At 46.0% G+C, this 23,202-nt stretch overlaps 1 protein-coding gene across 1 annotated transcript in view; it reads right to left on the bottom strand.

Annotated features, from left to right (window-relative positions):
- The window catches only part of CLIC4 (chloride intracellular channel 4), a 31,486-nt gene extending 12,188 nt beyond the window's left edge, over positions 1-19,298 (bottom strand). Inside the window, exons 1-2 of the mRNA XM_065041910.1 lie at positions 19,064-19,298; positions 2,500-2,609 (exon numbers count right to left, since the gene is read on the bottom strand). Coding sequence (XP_064897982.1) covers positions 2,500-2,609; positions 19,064-19,135 — 182 coding nt within the window. The 5' untranslated portion in view covers positions 19,136-19,298. The remainder of the gene's footprint in view (positions 1-2,499; positions 2,610-19,063) is intronic.
- Between the last annotated feature and the right edge of the window lie 3,904 nt (positions 19,299-23,202).

Genomic DNA, 23,202 nt, shown 5'->3' with positions numbered 1-23,202 from the left:
CACCATGTTTCTGTAATTGCCACCAGGTCATAATCTCCTGCCCTAACACAGGTTTCTAACTCCTCCTGTTTATTCCCCACGCTGCACGCATTGGTGTGCAGGCATTTCAGAGAGCGAGCCAAGCACACCCATTTCACCCCAGGGGTATGGGAGGCCTCCCAGCCTTCATCAGCTCTAGAGTGATGCCCTACTGATGCAAGCCCAGCTACAACCCCATCCCCCTTCGAGTCTAGTTTAAAGCTCTCCAAATGAGCCCAGCTAATTCCTGCCCCAGCATCCTTTTGCCCCTGCGAGATAAACCTTTCCCACGTATCACTGTTTGGACCGGTGTCTTGTAAAACCAGAACCCAAAGCCCTGCCTGTAGCACCAGTCCTGGAGCAAATTGTTTACAGACTGAATTATTCTATTCCCTCCCATATCATCACCCAAAACTGGAAGGAGGGAAAATAGCACTCAAAGAACTTCAAGATCAGACAAAGGCAGCGCCCCCATGTAACACGCTCTACAGTGTTTTATAAATCACACAACTACTACAATGAGTGTCTGAAGAGTAACATGAAAAAAATGCCAGCAATAAAGCTCTGTCTCCTGTTCCTAAGCAGTATTTCACACTGCTGAGGTTGCATTCACCTCTGCGGAGTCTTTAATATTTACTAATCTCTTTACTTAACCTTTGTCAACATAATTGGAAAACCGCACAATCAAGATGTTTAAAATGGGATTTCAGAACTGCACTCAATGTTGTTCCAAGCCCAAGGAATGGTTTGTGTACTGCAGCTCCGCTCCACTCACCACAAGCCACATCTCTGAGCACTGAAACGCTGCTTCTGAAAAGGGAAAGAATAAAGCTTCTGTCTGACCAAACAGGAGCAAGAAACGTCTGATTTCTTTGAAAGGGCAGTATGTCCCGCTCTGTTTGCCTATGTGCATATTTTTGTGTCTTAAGAGTAGAACTGCAAAATGTTCTTTTGTTACACAGTATGATGCCCGCTGCAATTACGGAAGGGAAAATACACGCCAGAGTCAGTCACATCAGACTCAGATTTTCCTCTGTCCCAATTTACTCCCTTGTGAACTTTTGTACCCAACCGTGACCTTTTAAGCCTGACAAACAGAGTTTGCCTGACTGTTGTGCAGAAATCAGGCTCTGAGGCAGCACCATGGTCTGCAAGTAAACTCTCTTCTTTTTTTTTGGCTAATAAAATAAATTCAGGTGCTTAAAATCATGACTACCCCGCTCTTCAATGAGTTTGTCTCTTTCAAGAGAACAAAAGAGAAGGGAATTGGCTTAAATAATGTACTTGTAAAAACAATCTCTTGTGACAATATTACAAGTATTAAGGCGATGTGTACTACCTATTATCATTCTGGTAATACTAACGGGGAAAAAACACCATCTGGTATAAAACATTTCCACTTAAGCAGTTAACTGAATTTGACATTTTGCAAGTTATCCTACTCTACAACTACCTACTAGACGATCCGGAATGTTGAATTTGTATTTATGAGGCTTTATTTAAAGTCTGAAAGGAATTAAGTTTGTATCAACATCAATTCAAATCTGAATTAGTCTTTCTTTTCCTTTAGCAGAAAATAATTCAGTGTACAACAGGGTTCATTTGACCTATTCCCGTGCAGTTGAATTTTGCGCTTAGTGTCTTCCCTCCCCAACATAAAAACCCTGAAAGCTTTCCTTGTGTAAGAAAGGACCATTTTAAACATCTGCAACCAATTTATATTCTAAAAGCTAGTTTTACATCCCATCCCCCCATGCAATTAACTCCAAGTTGCCAAAGGCACACAAATAAAGCCAAAGCATCAGGCATCTGAAAGACATTTCTCAGACTGGTTCAGCAGTAAAAATGCTTCCAAATATAAAATACCTCTTCTAACCTCCTTCTCATCCCCTGCCGCCCCAGTAAGAGGTTAAATAACACCATCGCTAAAAGGAAAGGAAGCCTAAAGCTACACACAGTACACAAGCAACTCTGGTGATTTTGAAAAATTAAAACAAGTCATTACCTTAAAAAAAAATTACCAGAAAAGGTTTAAAGGTAACAGGGTGATTTCTTTCCTACACATTTTACACTTGATTCATTGGAGAACACTGCGTATTTATTTCTGAAAATAAGGTTTTAAGCACCGGCAGTTTCTCCTCTCTGAGAGCTCAGCGACTCAGGTTACACTAGTGCTGTGAAAACACGACTTCACACCGAAAACAAACACAAGGCCTCTGCTGAATTTAGCCTTACCACTTGTAATAAAAGTCCACCCAATCTTAGCAAATTAAAGACTCCTGGATTCACATCTCACCCTTCTTAGTCGCTAAGGCGCACACTTCACAGAAGAGGATCACTTCAAGAGAATTGATCAGATCAACCGGTTTTGGTTACAGATACAAATAACCATCAGTGAATGCACCTTGTACACTGAGTATTTTCTAAGGATAGGTTTTCTTTTTAACGTCAGAAAATAAGCCGTAATTTAGAATTTCTTACCTCTTCAGGTCAACTGTTGTGACGCTGAACACCACTCCCTTCAGCCACAGAATCATGAACAGCCTCTGGGAAAAGGGACAGTTTCCTATGCTCTCGCCATCGCTGCCAGCCTGCAGGAAAACACGTCGTTCGTTAGCAGGTGGGACTGTGCCACGCTCACAGTTACAGGAAGATCTTCAGTAAAGACAAACGTGATAACAGATCATGGGTTTTATTGTCTGTACAGCCTTCAGATCACTGACTCCCATAGACCTAAGCAGCTCCCAGCCAACCGGCATCGTGCAAAACGCACAAAAACGAGCATCCTCAGAATAATTCAATACACATGAAGTGTGGGGAAGGTACGCATGGACTTCTGCATCATGCTGTTTATTTAAAGAAAAAGAATACTTGCACCTTCCAATGAATTTTTTTTATGCTGTAGACATAACAAGGACTTTATTATGGTGAAATTTGCACATTTATGAAGTTGACTAATCTATGTGACACGTCCTCTAACAGCTGCTCACAAAGTGTATCCAAACAAGAGTTCCGATCACAAAATAAGTTCTCTTTCACACTGAAAATGATCCAACTGCTCTGAAGAGTCAAAAAAGGGCAGCTAATCATCCTCATCTGAGCAGCTACACCTTTTGATGGCCGTTTTCCAATGTCAATTTGTTTCTAATTATTCTTTTTTCCTTCTTCTACAAGGCATAGCTAATTATTCGTAGTCATCTTCCAGTGTACTGCTTATATCTCTCCCTGTGTAACGCTACAGCGAGCCAAGTGCAACCAGGAACTCTGGATCTTTATTGTACTGCAGGTGTTGTAAGGAAAGACATAACTAAGTACATAGAGACTTCACTGACAATAAAGTCATATTCCAAAGCCACGTTTTATAGGCAATTTATCAATAAGTCTTTGTCCTACCACAACAAAGGTCTATTGCGTAGCAACAGAAAGGCACTCCAGGGCACCCAGTGATGGCATGCATCTCATGATTGCTCTGACAATGAACTATGTACTGCTGACTTGGAAAATTTTAGGTTTTAATGGGCTAGAATTAGACACTTGAAACCTTGAATCTTGCTATAAAATTCCACCCTCTGAAAAGAAAGCTGGTTCAGTAGTTAAAACAGCCACATACGTCAGATTATCTTGACACTTTACATTAGATGAGTTTCAAAGGATTTTGCTTATTTTTATTAGAGTACTTCCAAGAATAATTTTAATCAGTACTATTCTCAGAACCTGGATAATTCTTTCATCATTACTATCATGTCTCAACTAGGCCATTTTAAAACATATTGTAGGGTATGCTGGCCACACCCCTCAGAGAAATGACAGAAAACAAGTATGTTCACTAAGCACCAGATATTTAAAGGCAGAGCTACAAAAACTCACGGTGCCTTTGCTGATAAGGCTGAGACTCCTTTAATAGTTATCGATCCATACCAGGGCATGAGAATTCATAAACTGGTTTATGTTGCCTCAGGTTTATGGTCTCATTTCTACAAGCACCCATCCTGACGCGGGTGAGTAGCACCCACGCTGTGCTGCAGCAGGTGCGGTAACTCGTGCACTAGGGCGTAGAGGTTGTCACCTTTGCTACTCAGACTCTCTCACCTATTGCCACTGTCTCAAACTGTTGCCGACCATGGTCTCGACCAGAAAGAGAGCTTGACTGAAGAAGACTGTAGCAACTCGGACAGACTGTCTGCCCCAAAGTGTGGCTGTTCAGCTTTCTGGCTGCTGCCGGGGGAGGACGGGCAGCATCCCACCTGTGTGAGGGGTGAGCAGGCGCAAGGTCTGCTCAGTGTGGTTGCAAAACTTAAGGAGATTGAGATGCTGAGGACCATCAGGGAGTGTGAAAAGGAAATCGACCGGTGGAGTAACTCCCTGGTGTGCCAGAGAGGCTCCAGGGGGATACCCTCCAAAAGGTGATGGACCCCTTGCCCTGTCGGGCAGAAGGAGAAGACCTGAGACAGCCTCTGTCGCTGTCAGGCAGAGGTAGGGGACAGAAAAGATGGCGAGGATTGGAAGCTGGTTCCAGTTCAGGGCCATGGGCAACCCCAATCCCTACCTGCTTTGCTTCCCCAGGTGCCCCTCTGTAATAGGTTTGAGGCCCTGGATCTTGAAGAGGAGGTAGGTGAGGATGTGATGCAAGGTCCACCTACGAGGTCACATAGAAAGAGGCAGTTGACCCCACGGCTCAAGATCGCCTCAGATAAGAAAGAAAGGTAATTGTAATAGGCAATTCCCTTCTGAGAGGGACGGAGGGCCCGATCTGCAGAGCAGACCCTCATCGTAGGGAAGTGTGCAGTCTACCTGGTGCCCGGATCAGGGACATCACCAGGACACTCCCCAGCCTGGTGCACCCGACGGACTACTACCCACTGCTGGTCTTCCAGACAGACGGGAGGAAGCTGCTTCCCGCAGGCTGACGGGAATGAAAAAAGATTTCAAGGCCTTGGGACGGATGGTAAAAGAGTCTGGGGCTCAAGTGATTTTCTCTTCCCTCCTCCAACCTCATGGACTTTTATGAGGACATAACAAGGTGGATGGATGATGGCAGAGCGGTGGACGTGATCTACCTTGACTTGAGTGAGGCATTTGACACAGTCTCCCACAGCATCCTCACAGCTGAACTGAGGGACTGCGGTCTGGACGATCTCTGAGGATTCTTGCTCCTCTATGGATTCACGTGTTCCTACATCACCAGATGCTTCCATGCAGATTCTACTCTGCAGCCTATACCTAACAGCTGTATGTTCTCACAGATTTCATATTAACTGCAATGCCATCCCTCCAGACAGGGGCGTGTGTCTCAGGATTTTCCACTACAGTTACATTCCTGTGTTTACACTGCAACAGACATTTCCTGCAGGTAAATTATGCCACTGTAGATCTGTATTCATCTACCTTTTTTTGTGCCACGTACAAGATCTTACCTGCCTCTGAAAAATGATGAACAGACATTTTTGTATCAGACAGACTCTGAAATTTAACAGCTGCAACAATACAGTCTGAGAGGACGTTAGGGTGTTGGATTAAAGCCCATGCCTTCTTTCATATGATGTAATTCTACCATGGAGCTTTATTATTTCGAGAGGAAGTTTTAAAAATTGCAAGAGAAATCAATCAAACTCAAATTCAGGAGGTACTTTTGTTTATTATTCTAAAAATTAAATCTTAGCCTGTCTTTTAAGTCACAAACTGAATGAAAAATGGTATCAAATTTAAGGTATAGCACAGAGCTGTCTCCTTCATTAAGGTCCATTTTCCTAAGCCAAAACCAAGGTGAACAATGAGGACCAAAAAAGGTCGAATGCCTTTATGCTGTAAAGCAAACTTGTACCAAAACTCTTCTTCTCTCCCAACACAAGCGTAACATTCAAAATGAACAAACAACTTAACAAATAGCATCTGCTTTTGTTTTAGCGAGACGGGCTTTTGGGCTTATTTGAGTCAAAAAATATGATAGCCTGCTAACATACGGTGTTTGGAAAAAAACCTAACGCATTTTCAAAGCTGAACAGCTAAACTGAGCACAGACTTTTCTGTCTACATACAAACGTTTGTCCCACTTCTGCTCCAAAAAGTCCCAAGTTATTCCAAGCACATACTGGGAAAGGAATGCGGACAGAATGCCAAGAAACTTCTGGCTTCAGTGCTCGTGCAAGGAATTCTGCTCTGTAACCGTCTGCCTGAGAGGCCCGTTTTGTGTCTTGGTGTATGTGATGCGTCGGGAGCTGCAGCACAGACCTGTTAGAACCGGCATGCAGACTCACGTCACGCTGCATGGAACACGTCATTCCTCACCCATCGCACCAGGAGCTTTTCTAAAGGGAGATAAGTTGGGGAGATTCTTCAAGAGTCAGTTCTGACTCTGATTTTCTCCACTGTGCTGACAGTAATCTAGAATCCTTTAAATACTGCAAGAATATTCCGAGATTCTGCATTATTCATCATGCAGGGGGTTAATCATGTAACAATTGTTTCTTAAGGTCCCTATTAGAAAAGCCAGAAATCTGTCATTGCCTTGTTTTTATAATTCAGGCCATAATATTCCAGGATATCTTTAGTGTCTAATCCTAATAACTATCAGAGCGAAGAAACTATCAAATGTTGATTTCTCTATACTAGCATCAGTGTAGATTATTTGTTAATTACAGGAGATTATACTCATTCAATACTGACAAGCTTTGCGCTTTATTTCAAATTCTTTCCAAAACCAGTCTAAAAATCTTTATAACTAAATAATGTAGACTTCCCTGCTATTAGGGTTCATTTTCAGTTATCACCAAATGAAGCTGCCATTATCCACCAAAGGACATGTACTCAACACCACCACCATGTATTTCTGTTTCACTGCAGGGAAAACTACATGAGAAGAACAGCATGATGCACACGTGTTGCCTCAAAACAGCAGATAAAATCACTCCATGTTTCATGAAAGGTAAACTCATTTCACAAATCAGAGTAAATTAATAATAATCCTATATGAATTACCGTTTTGAGAGGAAATGGTGTAAACTAACAAAGTGATTCAAGTCAAAAACATATAGCAATTCAAAATTGGTTTAATGTTCCACACATAAATATTGAAAGTGGTCTGGTAGTATCAATCTAAATCCCTGCAGCGTCTGCTCAGCCCTTTGTCTTGCCAAGCTGGATAAACAGAATTCCATGCTGTTCAGTGAGCAGTGTTTTCAGATAAGATGTAAAGAATTACGTCCAGGAAAGGACTATAACAGTATTTGATGTAACACCAATCAAACGCCTCCTCCGTATGGTGCCACTGTACCGACTGCTTGGTGTTTTTGTTCAGGCAGAAGACGGATGAGCCGCAGGAATGTTATCTGTGAGCACCCACCCCGCAAGGCAAAACAGACCTTAAAGGGGCCTGATGTCTCAAATATTAATGAAGCATCATTCAAAAGAAGAAAACGGGTGACAAGGCAGCAAGCTGCAGAAATCAGGACTGAAAAAGCGTTGTCTGCAATACCACAGTGTCATCCTGCCACCGGCCAGGCCAAAACTTGACAGCACACTTCAATGAGCGAGAGCGGCACAAACAAAATAAACCCCACAACATGGAAGACAATTCTGTCCTGCAAAAGATTCAGAATACTATTAATAGAAGGACCTTCGCACCCTGTTTCAATATAGATCAAACATTTCATTACTATAACCAGGAACCTATAAGTGGTGGCAGCAGCATGCACTGCTTGCGACATACAAGAGCTTAAACCACCCATTTGCATTCTCTTAATAGCACTGAAAGCGAGCAAGTAAATATTACTCTAACCTTAACATGGAAATATTGCCTACAGATACTTGATGTGCTGCTATGAAATACTTTTCCTCATACTTCTCATAGTAATCCAGCTATGCTGTTAAGTCTAAAACAAGGAGTAATGAAAAAGGACATTAAAATAGAAAATGTAAAGAACAGTATTATAGGGACAGGCAAACTAATGGAAGTAAACAAACTCTCAGGCTCTTTATTTTTCAAAGATATCAACAAAACATTGCTGGAGCTCTCTCCATCATCTTTGCCAAGTCTTGGGGAATGGGAGAGGTGCCTGAGGACTGGAGGAAAGCAAATGTCACTGCAGTCTTCAAAAAGGGCAAGAAGGAGGAGTCGGGGAACTATAGACCAGCCAGCCTCACCTCCATCCCTGGGAAACTGATGGAACGACTTCTCCTTGCTGCCATCTCAAGGCATATCAGGGATAAGAGGGTCATTAGGGGCTTCACCAAGGGGACGTCGTGCTTGACCAACCTCATTAACTTTTATGAGGACATAACAAGGTGGATGGATGATGGCAGAGTGGGGGACGTGATCTACCTTGACTTGAGTGAGGCATTTGACACAGTCTCCACAGCATCCTCACAGCTGAACTGAGGGAGTGCGGTCTGGATGAGCGGGGAGTGAGGTGGACTGCGAACTGGCTGAAGGGAAGAAGCCAGAGAGTCGTGGTCAATGGGGCAGAGTCCAGTTGAGGCCTGGATCTAGTGCAGTGCCTCAGGGGGCAGTGCTGGGGCCTGTTTTATTCACTATATTCATCAATGATTTGGACGAGGGAATAGAGTGACTGTCAGCAAGTTTGCTGATGACACCAAGCTGGGAGGAGTGGTGACACTGGAAGCTGTGCTGCCATCAGAGACCTGGACAGGCTGGAGAGCTGGGCAGGGAAAAATTGAATAAAATAGAACAAGGGCAAGTGTAGAGTCTTGAATCTGGGCAGGAACAACCCCAGGTTCCAGTATAAGTTGGGGAATGACCTATTAGAGAGCAGCGTAGGGGAAAGGGACCTGGGGGTCCTGGGGACAGCAGGGTGACCATGAGCCAGCACTGGGCCCTTGTGGCCAGGAAGCCAATGGTACCTGGGGTGGGTTAGAAGGGGGTGGTCAGTAGGTCAGAGAGGTTCTCCTGCCCCTCTGCTCTGCCCTGGGGAGACCACACCTGGAATATTGTGTCCAGCTGTGGCCCCTCAGTTCCAGCAGGACAGGGAACTGCTGGAGAGAGTCCAGCGCAGCCACCAAGATGCTGGAGGGAGTGGAGCATCTCCCGTGTGAGGAAAGGCTGAGGGAGCTGGGGCTCTGGAGCTGGACAAGAGGAGACTGAGGGGGGACTCATTCCTGGGGATCAAGATGGAAAGGGGGAGTGTCAGGAGGATGGAGCCAGGCTCTTCTGGTGACAACCAGTGACAGGACAAGGGGCAATGGGTGCAAACTGGAACACAGGAGGTTCCACTTAAAGATGAGAAGAAACCTCTTCCCAGTGAGGGTGTCAGAGCCTGGCCCAGGCTGCCCAGGGAGGTTGTGGAGTCTCCTTCTGTGCAGACATTCCAACCCGCCTGGACACCCTCCTGTGTAACCTCATCTGGGTGTTCCTGCTCCATGGGGGGATTGCACTGCATGAGCTTTCCAGGGCCCTTCAACCCCTGACATTCTGGGATTCTGTGTGAAAACAGCGATGCCAGCACAAACCCAACAGCAACTGTGAATAACTCCTTCCAGCATGTTTGTTCCCTTCTGCCAGACATACCAATGAGAGTGTTCAAGCAATAAACACTTCATAAACATTGCAAAAACGTCCTCCTGCTTCGATAATTAGCCCATGAGAGCTGCTATCAACATATCCACGTGAAAGATAAACGAAAAAGGCCTGGTAAACACCTACTACACGCACCTTGCCCTACAGGATCTTACCAGCCCACACGCAAACAGAGGTGTCCAGGAATCTTGATGTGGAATCAGAGTCTGGACCATCTCACAAAAGCAAAAAAAAAAAATCTAAAATCCACTCACAAAGAGGACAGAATGAAGAGGATTTAAAACATTTCCAAAGACAGTTCTGCAAGGCTCAGAGATTATGACTGTCGTGACTTCATCTTTATGTTGGACTACACATTTGGCAAAGCTCTTCAATATTGAATATTTAAGTTCCTTCATTTCAGTCCTGAGTGCTCATTATGGCTGACATTTGTCATGTTTATCCACCAACTCTGTCCTTTACAAGTTTGTTCTCCATTGATAAAAAACCGCTGCAGGTTTAAAGATCCATGTCAACCCCTCAAAAAGAGACAAGAGCAAAGGCAAACCTCAAGACAGCTTCAACCATTGTAGCAACCATTAAGATTTATTCACACTATTAAAGGTCGCTGGCAAGCAAGCAAACTCCTGCAATTCTTTCACAATATTAAGATGATTCTAAGTCAATCATCCAACATCATTCTCATCACCCCGAAGGTCAGCAGTTGGACACCTTATACAGCTCTTACTTCCAATTCACCTGTGTTCCTCGTGTTGTGTGGTGTCAGTCGATGAGCCTACAGCATCACAAAGAAAATTGCAGTCTAAAATGGTTAGTCTATATTTTCTATATGCTGATTGAGCATATAGCAACCTTGATCACCACTGCCTCTTGACAAGCTGCACCATCTTTGCTCAACTGTTATCAATCCAACGTCCACATCAGCTGAAATGCCTGTAAACTCAAAAAGCTTAAAAAATTAACTGAACTCCCTGTATTTACTTGAGATCTGGCTATTAAAGCAGGGAAAAGAATGTTTATCAGCCCATTCCAGTAGCCTCTGAAGTCATTACCTTTCTGATAAGCCCCGGCTGTGTTAGACATGAGTGTAACAGCAAGTGCCCAATTTAGGATGATGCTATTTTTAGCTCTGCGATGCTATTCCTAACAAAATAATTAGCAGCCTTGTCTCATACACTTTCCAGCAACTCCTGTTTACTGTTACCTCATTCTCACTGTAAAGCTTTTGGAAAAAGCTACAGGATCTTCGCGATGTATTAAACTTCACGATTCAGTAGAAATTAATTAAGCCCTTTTAGTTCTTTGGAGAAAAGAAATTATCCCATGTTCATCCTTTGGGAGAACCAGACAGAGAATCAAAAGCTGCGTTAAATACTAACTATAATTTTCTTCAATGAATAAATTAGTTGAACGATACGGATACAAAAACCTGGGATTACTGTGGCCAGCCATGCACATGACCACCTCCTAGCCTGACAGAGGAGAATTAAATTACTCATTAACAGCAGAAGCCTGGTATCTCTCCTCTGTCCCTCTTACTGCAGTGGCAGTACCTCTGACAAAGGGATCCAGTTGTAACAAACCTCAGTAACATCAACAGGGCCAAAGAGACTGAATTTGCTGTGTAACAGCCTGACACATTCTTGCAATATTATATTAGGAAACTGTAAGGTAATTAACTATACAGTACTAAGGGTTTCTTTTACAGTGCTTGAAACTTGCCTCTGGGTACCTAGGACAGGAACTTGAACAGGTATTGTGTATGACAATGATTCTCTCCCTCCACACTTCTTAAATTTGTTAACAAAGTACAGTGTGTGCTTTGGTTACAGCCCAAGAGTCCCATTTCCAACCCCCTCCCACTAATAATCAAACATCTATAAAAATTATAGGAAATAACTGCAAACTTTGTTACTGGGGCTCAGAAGGCCAAGTAAAATTTTTATCTTTGGCATTTATGAGTTCTTCAAATAAACATTTGAACGTGCGTCACTTCTGCAGAACACAAAACCAAAGAACTCTGTTTATGGTAGTTTATAACCCAATTTACAGAGCTGAGATGAGCAATTAGTCGGACAGGCGAGCAGAGAGGAAGGTTTACTCTCTGTTGCTTCTGGTTTCAACACAAGCAATGTGTAGCTCACTCACTAACAGGCACCTCTCCGAGTGTATTCATTGTGCATCCCTTGGGAGATGGTATCCAGGTTCTCCAGTTGCAGGGTAGAACTTCCTCCGTGGGGACGTTTCGCCTTATCGCATTAAGCTCCAGTACAGCATGTCTCACTGGGGCAGCTAATACATCCCTTGGAAAGACTACAGAAATATACTTACGCTTGCTTTGATTTTATTTTTAGACAAAACCACGTAGAAAACTATTTCCTTTATTTAAGAAAAGCAGCTCTCCAAAGTAGAGACCAGCAAACTCTGGCCAAAGTAGCAATGCTTCGGCAGAGCCAGAAAACCTCTGAAGCTGATCCAGTAGCGCTGACTGATCTCATTAGCTCTTCTCATGAAAATACACAGATATGACTTCACTCCTGGATTACACTCCTATATTTAGTTTATACCTAATATGGACATTCAGTGTACAGAATTAAGTCATTTCCTTTCCTCGTGTCAAGTTCCTTGCCCTTTGTCTAGCCAACAATACAAGGAATAAGTTTGAACTCTCGGAGAACTCGCACACAAAGACATCTGTACTTAAGAGCAGTTTAGCTGATGTTGTTCACTTCAGCATAAACAAACACGGCATTCAGAGCCCTACAAAACAGACTGGGCCAAAAATGCATGTTTGACCTGAACTGAAAAAAACCTCAAAATAAAAATCTCCTGAAGTCAAAAGTCATATTTAAACTCATATCAAGACAACATAATGATTTGGGGTTTGGGCGATTTAACTGTTAAAATGTTCACAAACTCTTAATACAACAAATGAGAACAGAGTACCTAGCATCTATTTTAAGAGTGGAACTATGTCATTCCAGAGTGAAGAATATGCAAGGCAAAAAAGGAAAAAAACATTATCAGAACAGTAAGTTGCTTGTTACAGGCTATTTACAGACAACTTTAAAGATAAAAATGAAATTAGATGGGGCAGAGTCCACTTGGAGGCCAGTATCTAGTGCAGTGCCCCAGGGGTCAGTACTGGGGCCCATATTATTCAATATATTCACCAACGATTTGGACAAGGGAATAGAGTGACTGTCAGCAAGTTTGCTGATGACACCAAGCTGGGAGGAGTGGTGACACTGGAAGCTGTGCTGCCATCAGAGACCTGGACAGGCTGGAGAGCTGGGCAGGAAAAAATTGAATGAAATAGAACAAAGGCAAGTGTAGAGTCTTGAATCTGGGCAGGAACAACCCCAGGTTCCAGTGTAAGTTGGGGAATGACCTGTTAGAGAGCAGCGTAGGGGAAAGGGACCTGGGGGTCCTGGGGACAGCAGGGTGACCATGAGCCAGCACTGGGCCCTTGTGGCCAGGAAGGCAATGGTACCTGGGGTGGGTTAGAAGGGGGTGGTCAGTAGGTCAGAGAGGTTCTCCTGCCCCTCTGCTCTGCCCTGGGGAGACCACACCTGGAATCTTGTGTCCAGCTGTGGCCCCTCAGTTCCAGCAGGACAGGGAACTGCTGGAGAGAGTCCAGCGCAGCCACCAAGATGCTGGAGGGAGTGGAGCATCTCCCGTGTGAGGAAAGGCTGAGGGAGCTGGGGCTCTGGAGCTGGACAAGAGGAGACTGAGGGGGGACTCATTCCTGGGGATCAATATGGAAAGGGGGAGTGTCATGAGGATGGAGCCAGGCTCTTCTGGGTGACAACCAGGGACAGGACAAGGGGCAATGGGTGCAAAGTGGAACACAGGAGGTTCCACTCAAATCAGAGAAGAAACTTGTTTGGGGTGAGGGTGGCAGAGCCTGGCCCAGGCTGCCCAGAGGGTTGTGGAGTCTCCTTCTCTGCAGACATTCCAACCCCCTGGACACCTTCCTGTGTAACCTCATCTGGGTGTTCCTGCTCCATGGGGGGATTGCACTGCGTGAGCTTTCCAGGTCCCTTCCAACCCCTGACATTCTGGGATTCTGTGTGGATAACAAGTAAATCATTTTTCTATGGATGGTCAAGCACCAAGCACCATCTTAATTAACTGCCAAGTGCAGTTATCCGGTCTTAAAAGTAGTTCTTGTGGATTTCTAAATGCCATGTGCAGCCCAGCCAGAACTCGGGATTGATGTAGGCACTGTTTTATAAAAGAGTGTAGGCCTTGTGTTAGTCACAACACAATGAATGTCTCATTTAAAAGAGAATCAGAGCAAGCTTACACCACTGAGAAAACAACAACATCCATGGGCTTTTTTTGTCCCTTTTAACTAATGTACACTTCTAAAAAAATCAAACCTGCAACCTCAGAGTACAAAAGTCATTTTCCAAAGTACATGGATTACTGTTTAGCTAGAAGTTCAACGAATTCCCCAACTAGATCCTTCCAAACACAGATTTTTTGTAAGAGACCACACAGCCTTCAAAAATCCACAAGCTCAGCTTCAGAACCAAGTGCTTCTCTGTTCACCCTATTCACATTAAAAAGACAGTAACACTCTTCAAATAAAGAACTCTCTCTCCTCCCTCTTTCTTTCCACAAGACCACGTCAGGATAACCGGTGGAAGACTAGACAGAGACACTGAGTCACTCCAGGCTGCCAGGGCAACCATTACTAACTTCTTAGGATGCTAAGAGTGTCACAGTGCTGCCCAGTAAAAGATTATAGGAACCTCCCACCCACTTCCTAACAGTGAAATACAGTTTACATCAACATTCCTCATACCTACATGTTATTTCTCAACAATTACCTATCCTTATGTACAGACAAGACACATTGTTTAAGAAGATTTTCCTTTTCAGACCATGCTCAGCCAGTTCTCAGGCCACTTTGTGGGGACAGGAGGAGAAGCGCAGGAGCATCAGACACCTTTCAGCTGCAAAGTAAGCCCCCAGTTCTAACTCATCTGAGCTGTCTAGATGTTAATCATTGGAAAGGGAGGGCTAGATGCCAGTGACTAAAGCCATTACTGTTGGAGAGTGTTCAGAAGCAATTTCTGACCGAAGAGAAGCTAACTCATCTGTGTAATCTCTCTGAAAATGATTGCTAGGAGTTTTAAACTTACTTGGCAATAGAATGAACATTTACGCTTGAGACCATCTTTGCACTCTTACACTATATTGTACCAAGGGCATCAGTTTCTGCATTAGCAACTAGATTCAAATGCAACAGACAAGGACGTTTCTGGCTATGAGGGCTTTCCCAAGCAGAATTTAAAGGAATACAGCTTGCTGGCCAAAGAAGGAAAAGGCCTGATTTATAACAACTAAGCACAGGCTATTCCAAGATGGTCACGCCTCAGTTTATAAAGGGATCCTTTATGATACTCTGGTATTTGCTCTCAAGAAACAAGCCACCCATGAAACTTTGCTATCTACACCAAACACATATCAAAGACAGACTGAAAAAGTTCTCGGGTGCTGAGGTTATGACATCAAAACCTCCAAAGGATGACCTGGTACGTCAGGAGGAGACTTATCTAATAAGATTATCAAGTGACAAGCCTGCCCCTGACAAGACTATCCCTGAGAAACAGCGTTGCACGCCTCTGGTCCTGGTATTTCCCTGTATCAATGTTCCTTTTCATTTCACAGTTACAAAAAAAGAAAAAGACAAACAAGATTGTGGGATGGCTTGTTATAAACCAATATACATTAGCTATATGACTCCAGAATGACACATCAGAGCTTACGTAAGGATACGCACAGGCAAAGAGGAACCGTAAGACAAAGGCAGACCTGGATGCATTTAATTCATACAAACCACACTGCTCCTCTCACCCAGCCCTAGGCCGATATCAAGTCTGCTGCCAGAGATGCAGACACACACATCCCCTTCCTGCCATGGGCTCCGACATTCAACTGAACAAAACAGACCTAGAGCCCTCACACAAACAGTTCACCTGCCAAATTTCTGTTTCACTCAGATAGACAAAAATGTAGACAAGCTTCTGTTACAATCACTGGGAGTGTTTAAGAGTGGGCTATTTATTAAATTTCTTCTCCTGACGGTACAATTCACAGGTAAACAGATAGCAGACGCTATCTGATTTTCAAAACAGGTGCCAAATTTCGCAATGACATCTTACTTGAAAGCTGCCAGAAACCCAAGGTCTAATTAATTTGCAAGTACACACACGTTACAGAGTTGAAGAAGAGAGCACCTTCCTTAATGGTTACCTACATGTGCTATAACCCACCTCACGCCAGCAGATAGACAACTATGAATTTCTTGTTTGTTGAGTTTCTTGTTGGTTTTTTGCTTTAACACCAAACTTGTTGATCGTGTGTGTCTCCACCTTACTATTACCAGAAGAATGCGATCACCAGCTGCCTTTTCCACCACCGAGGGCTGAGCCCTGGGCAGCTCCATCCCCAGCTCCTTCGTACACTGTCCTAAAGAAACCGCACTGGTGGCTTTGTAAGCTCCGTCCTGTGGTTTCCACAGATGAGTGGTTCTATTTGATCAAGTCAGTCCACTACACTTCTTATTTACAATAAAAATCCACACACAACAACTAAATTGCAGCTGTTACAAGTGGCCTGGAAGAGCTGTATTCAGATCCGCTCGAGTTTCTGCGTGCACGTTGATTACAATGCAGTCTTCACTGCTCTAAAATGCCACTAGGGCATATAAAAATATTCTTGGTAGACAATGGATAGTGGGCCTCCCTCATTAATAAAACATGCCAAAATATGAGGAAACTAAATGAAATCAGATCCATCACTAGTTTCCCCTCATCAGCTCTCAGAGGAAAGCATTGAAAAAATATTTACACTTAGTTTAAAGGAGCCCATGGGCAGCCCACCAGCACTGTAATGAAAAAATGATTATGAGACCAAGAAACAGATTACTGACCCAAGTATCAGCACTGTAACACATTTTCTTACCTCAATATCCTAATGCTGCATTTAAATTATCACAGACGAAGAAAACAGCAGACTGATACACTGTCTTCATGAATAAATCACAGCAATTTGCTGGTGACAAACAACCCCATCAAGTTATTCACAACTGAAACCCAACCAAGCGCACGCTCCTCCCTGTGCCATGCCCATCCTATTTTGTTACTGATCACAATTTAATAAGATGCAACCCCAACATTTTGGGAATGAAGCCAAACAGTCTCTCCTGCTTCACAGGTTTGTTTCTCAAGCTTTAATCCGTACCTTTGTTTCATCTCAGTCTGGCTGCTACAATCCTTTGTATGCAGGTCATACAGTTACCGCCCTTCAGCCGCAGGCATTTGGCAGGGGTTTCTTTTTTGGTCAAGAAGTCTTTCCACTACCTCTATCCCAAGAGCTTCGCTGAGTAACAGTGCACAGAAAGAACCAAGACCCCCTATACCGCTGAAAAGTGACTACATTGCAAAATACTCCAACATTCACTCAGTAACTCCACAATCTTTCTAAAAGCAACCAGGTGAAACTGTGCAACAGAGAAAAGCAGAAACCGAGCTTCCCTTTTAGAGGGGAAAAAATGACTCAAAATCTAGTGCTCTTCTAGACAGACACGATTAGTTTTATTGAATAACCATAAATATTCTGTTTGCATTTGATGAAGCGACCATCTCGATGGGACAGGCAGCAAGCGAGACTTCTATTAGCTTTCCAAAAACACTGTTCCAGTAATACTCAACAGCTGCAGTAAGTGTGGCACAGGCAGCAACACCCAGATGAAACACCTCCTTTGGTCTGTCTGCTGGGGCGGGGGGTGTTTTTCCTCTGCAGGATTTTACAGGGAAATAACCTCTACCTGAGGATCGCCACGGCAGACAAGAATAACTTCTTTAACGTGAACTATCCCGAAGGCAGGCAGCACACAGCCTGCAGCAGTCATTCACAACACTGCGAAAAGGCTTCCTAGAGGCAGATAGTGCTCCCTGATAATCCTGAACATTACCTTCTTAAATCCATGGCAATGAAGAAGTTTCAATCGAGAAGGACAGAAAAAATCCCTGCTTTTTCCCTTTCATGTACTTTAACACAAAATATCTCGTTTAAACAGACCCACAAAGTTTATTCCCCCTGCCACTAAATCCTTCTGCCATCAATCACGGCTTTCATTTGTTTAAGAATAGGAAAAAAACGGCCAATGAACTTTAGGACAGATGAAGATCAGTTGGCATGTTACATTAGAGAAGTATTGCTATAAATAATTCTAAGTAATCTGTAACTTAATTGCTCTACTAGTGAAGCTCTAACCTCCAACTCAAATCAGGTCTGGAATCCTCCACTGCGATGCTTTCCCTGGGTCTCGTTACTGCCTCCCGAGACTACTAAAATGTCCAAAACAAGGAAAATTCATTGTTTTAAAAGTATCGTTTAATAAATCTATACTTAACAACTTATTTGTAAAGCTGTACCTAGTTTGCTGGCAATTTTCATGTTTGTCATCGTGGCTTTTACACTAAGCGATGCCAATCTCTCAGATGAAGGCTTTCCATTATTTTCTCATTGCAAAAAAAAGAAACCTCATCTGAAAAATTAAAGTACTTCATTTCTAGAGAGGTTTTCTTCCAAGTGAGTTTAAGCACAGGACAGATTAACACCGTTTACACTTTTGATATGAAGTGAAAGGAAGATGCTGCATCCCTAGAGCCCCAGAGGATGCAAAATATTGCATCATACTGCAATATATGAATACAAAACGCGGGGATACCATACGGTATTTTTGCCAGATAAGGGCAGCACAACTGATGCTCACCCTTCTAGTTTAGAAATAAAACTGGTGATGCATTTACATGTTTCATTTCCACCCAAAACTACACTTCTTAGGCAGGGGATTGCGTGAAAAGTAACTTGTTTTTCACCACCATACACACGCTGGGACACACAATGCGGAGAGCTGGATGCCTTGCGGTTCGCAGAGCAAGACACCCCTCTCTGCTTCCGATGCCCACGGTCCTGCTACGCGCCAGCTGCAACATTTGCTCTCGGGGAAAGAATTTTCCAGCAAACGCACACAAGCACTTTCCCCAAGTGACTTATTTGCGGTCCGCCTAATCGCTCGCTCTATCTGCACACACACTGACTCAGCCCCGGGTCCCCGCACCGGGCACACACCCTCCGCTCCCCGCCCCAGGGCTCTTTGTGCGCGGCAGCCCCGCACCGCGACGGGGCGTCGGCTCCAGCCGGGCCCGGAGCCGCCCTGAGGGGAGCGAACCCCGCGCTGCCGCCGCCCCGCCTCGGCCCCGGGGAGTCTGGGGAGGGCGGAACGGGGCTGCCTGAGGGGAAGGGGGTGCCAGAGGCGGCGGCCCCCTCGGTCCGCCGGGGAGGAGCGGCCCCGAGCGACGCGCTGAGGGAAACTTGGAGCGGGCGGGAAAGCGGCGGTTGGGGGAGGGGGCGCCCAACGGTCGGCGCGCGCGCTCGGCGCCCAGACGGAGCTGGACGGGACCTCGCCCCCGACCAGACCCGCGCCGCCTTTACCTTTACGAAGAGCTCGATGACGGGCTCCTTGTCGCCCTCCTTCAGGCCGTTCACCGGCACGGACAGCGCCATGCTTCAGCCTCCGCCCAGCCCCTCGCCTCGCCCGCCGCTGCCAGCCGGGACGGCGACGCCGCTTCGCTCCGCTCCGCTCCCCTCACCCGCCCGGAGCGCGACTGCGCCCGGCCCCGCCCCAGCGGCACAGGCGGCCGGCGCGGGGGGCGGGCCCAGAGCGGAGGGGGGCGTGGTCAGTGAGGAGGCGTGGTCATCTCTGAGGGGGCGTGGCCGGCGCTGAGGGGTGACGGTTTCCATCGCGGGGCCCAGGGCGCGGTGTCGCCGGTGTCACAGATTCTGTGTCACCGAATCCCAGAATGTCAGGGGTTGAAGGGCCCTGGAAAGCTCATGCAGTGCAATCCCCCCATGGAGCAGGAACACCCAGATGAGGTTACACAGGAAGGTGTCCAGGCGGGTTGGAATGTCTGCACAGAAGGAGACTCCACAACCCCCTGGGCAGCCTGGGCCAGGCTCTGCCACCCTCACCCCCAACAAGTTGCTTCTCATCTTTAAGTGGAACCTCCTGTGTTCCAGTTTGCACCCATTGCCCCTTGTCCTGTCACTGGTTGTCACCAGAAGAGCCTGGCTCCATCCTCCTGACACTCCCCCTTTCCACATTGATCCCCATGAATGAGTCCCCCCTCAGTCTCCTCTTGTCCAGCTCCAGAGCCCCAGCTCCCTCAGCCTTTCCTCACACGGGAGATGCTCCACTCCCTCCAGCATCTTGGTGGCTGCGCTGGACTCTCTCCAGCAGTTCCCTGTCCTGCTGGAACTGAGGGGCCACAACTGGACACAATATTCCAGATGGGCAGGTGTCATTGTGTCCCCCCATCGCCTCATCCCCGGGTCCACAGACTGCTTTGCTCGGGGGGAAAAAGCTTCAAAACTAGAAAGTTTCCCTCTCACGGACCAGCCAGCCCGTGGGCGCCTGCGCCAGAGCAGCCGAAACAGCGTCTTTCTTGGCCAAAATCTATTTCGAGAGTCAGGGAGGAGCATTTCCAGCCTAGTTTTTCCCTCGCTATTAAGGTCAGGGACTGAGGAGCTGGACAGAAAAAAATGTGCAGGGAAATTGGGCGAAACATCAGAACGAAATTAAACCATTTGCCCTTTTTCCCGTCTTTTCACCAAAATAGCATAAGGCAGCGCGCAGCCTGCGATCACATTTTCCCCATGCGACTTGAACAGAGCGGCTTTTATGCCTCGGCAGCACCCGCCCTTGCTCCTGGTCCTTCCTTTTCTCTTGTGGAGCTCAGACTCTTTTATGTTGGATAGTCTGGGCTCAGCTGCACCCGAGCGTCTGGGCAGAGCCGTTCCCAAGGTGGGACACCCCGAGGTGGCACCGAACGACTCGCAGAACGACTGTTTGCGCCCCGGCGCTGGGACCAACCTCCCTGTAATTTGTACCCAAATACCTCCGTGCAACCAGAAATAGCTCCGGATTAAATGGTTACCAACACAGCATTCACTGGTAATAACAAAACCTTGTATCTCTCCAGGCATTTTGCTACCCTCGCTTCTGCATAACCGGATATCTTTAAGCAAATTTCTTCTCTGAATGTGCTTGAATTGTTTATCCAGAGCAGGAAAAACTGCTGTCAGACCCTCTCCTGGTGCTGACAGGGCTGGGTAAGCGATGTGACAAAGTCCTTTCTATTCCCATTGCTATAGCTCCTGCTCAGCCCTCCCGGCTCAGCGGCTCCTGGGGAGTCGGTGGAAGATTCGTGGCTGTTTATTTAACACAGAGTCCAAGGAATCTCGCTGATTCATGGGGTGGGACGGTCTGAATGGGAAGTTGGTGTGTCACCGTAGCCAAACCGACCCGGGACTGCGCAGTGCAGGAACCTCCCTCAGTAATCACCCTCAAATTAATTGCAGCCTGTAGCGCAGAGGGCACTGTGTTAGAATGTGGGTGGTGTCGATGGGAGGGAAAAACCTTTTCCCTTAAATGGGATTGTCGCAGAAACCTTCCACAAGCACCGAATTTGGGGCATTACGTTCACTTTTTCCACAGGGCAGAGTAAGAAATTCACGCCAGTTGGGCCAAATTCCCCAGTAGATTCAACGAACTGGTGAGGAGGGGGTTTTGTTGGGAGGTCGTTGCAGGAGGCTGGAAGGGGAAATATTGATCCTTGTCTTCCTCTCTGAGCTTCACCATCCTCCTCTGCCGAAAGTTTCAAAAATCACAGGGTTTGGTCAAACCCAAAATACTTTATCAGCCCCCCCAAAGCAAAGATGCTTTGGAAAAGGTTTAGCACAAAGGAACAGCTCAGGGGGGGTGTAGAGCAACAAATCCCAGCTCTGCGAGGCGCTTTCTCACGTTTAACCAGTCGCACAAAGGAGCTGCCGGGGCTGGTTTTCCTCGGCACCGCTGTGTTTCTTCCCTAACAAAAGGGTTTGCACGCTGTCGTCTTGCAGAGCAGCTCATGGCTTATTTCATTCCCACCCAGCTGCACCAGCCTCGTCTGTTGCTTAATATCTTTTCAGTTATTTTACTTTTAGATGCCATTTTCCTGCTCTCCAGCTGCCACCTACTAAACCCCTCATCCTCCCCATTCAAATGAACCCTCTAACGATGCTCAGAACGGTTCAGCATGTCAAAAGCTCTCAATTCTTTCCTAGCTCTGTAATTGCTGCTTGTGTTATTCCGGAAGATTGTTTTTTTTGGTTTTTAACAATAATACTTAGTATTAATTCACCCAAGCTTTACAAAATAACCAGCCCTCTGTAGGAAATGGGTATTACCCATCTTTTACAGGCATGAGGAATGAGTCAGAAAAGTGAAGTGACTTATTCAAAGCTAAATTTGCATGGAACCGGGGAGTCGGAACAAAGCAATTCCAGCCCCCACCTGTGCTTAGATCAGTAGGTCGCTCCCTCGATATTATTCTATGCTGTATCGAGAGGGTTTATTTCCATTTGGCGCAGCAGTAAAACAGCGTATTATTGTTTCACTTCTCTAGCACTCCTGGCCTTTCCGCGGCAATTTTCCATCTCAAACTTTCCAAGCGCTTTCGAAAGCGGAGGCATCGGATGCTAAAGATATCAAAGCCCTCGCTGTGCACGTTCGGCCGCTGGAATTTGCCGCCGCGTTAACCCCAGGCTTCAAAAACGCCTCTTTATTTCTACGGGGAGGTTTTCAGCTCGTGTTGCAGCTCAGCGGGACCACATGCCGCACAAATATCCTGGGTTTTAAGAGCGATGAGATGGTTTCAGTAAGAAAGGGGAAGGTTTGGCAGGGGAACGCAGCTCACCGGACCACCCGGTATCGGCTGCGGTGGGAGGTGAGAGCCCAACCGGGCAGTCAGGGTCATTATAACACTTTAAATTAATGGTGGATGAAGCTGCAAGAAGAACATGCCCACGGACACCTATTAAAAGACAAGCAGAGCCGACACGCCCTGGTTTAAAAATACCAGCGTTCCCATTCCACGACTAATTCGGGTTCCTGGGCTGGGATATAAAGTCCTTCCCAGCGGGAGGAGTGGTGACCGCAGCGCCGTGTCCCAGTGTCCCAGCTGTGACCCGCAGCACAGCAACCCCGTCATCTCCCATTTCCTTCACCCACCCAGACACCGAGCGAGATTTTGGGCTCCATCCCTCCCCTGACAATTAGGACGGGCCCTTTTGTTCCGCCGATATCCCTTGTTTGTGTTTCATTACCAGCCGTTTTGGTTTTGGAGCGGATGGGAGGGTGTTAACCAGATTTACAGGGAGCGCGGGGGGAAGATCCAACTTCTGGTGTCAGACTGTTTGCAGTTTGCGGTACCTCCCGACCAGCTGTCCCTCGATGGCTCATTTTCATCCGGGGAGGATGCCAGATTTCAGCATTTCAGCAGCATCGCGGAGCTGCTCCCACAAGGCGCCCAAGTGAGCAGCTGAGAACACGCAGCGCGGAACCGGACCCAGTTAACAGCTGATACTGGTGAAGACAAGAGCAGAAACCAGCTCTGTGCCGCGGGCCGAGGCAGAATTAAGGAGCAGATCACACATCCCAGGTCATTACGTGGGAAGTTCACTTCATCCCGCAATTTCTAGGTCACGTCTCTTTTGCACGATCCAAGTTAACACCGCTCCAAGCACAGAGGTCA

Source organism: Columba livia, chromosome 26 (assembly GCF_036013475.1).
Source record: "Columba livia isolate bColLiv1 breed racing homer chromosome 26, bColLiv1.pat.W.v2, whole genome shotgun sequence".
In the NCBI taxonomy this organism is placed as follows: Eukaryota; Metazoa; Chordata; class Aves; order Columbiformes; family Columbidae; genus Columba; species Columba livia.
This window is presented reverse-complemented; position numbering and strand designations above follow the sequence as displayed.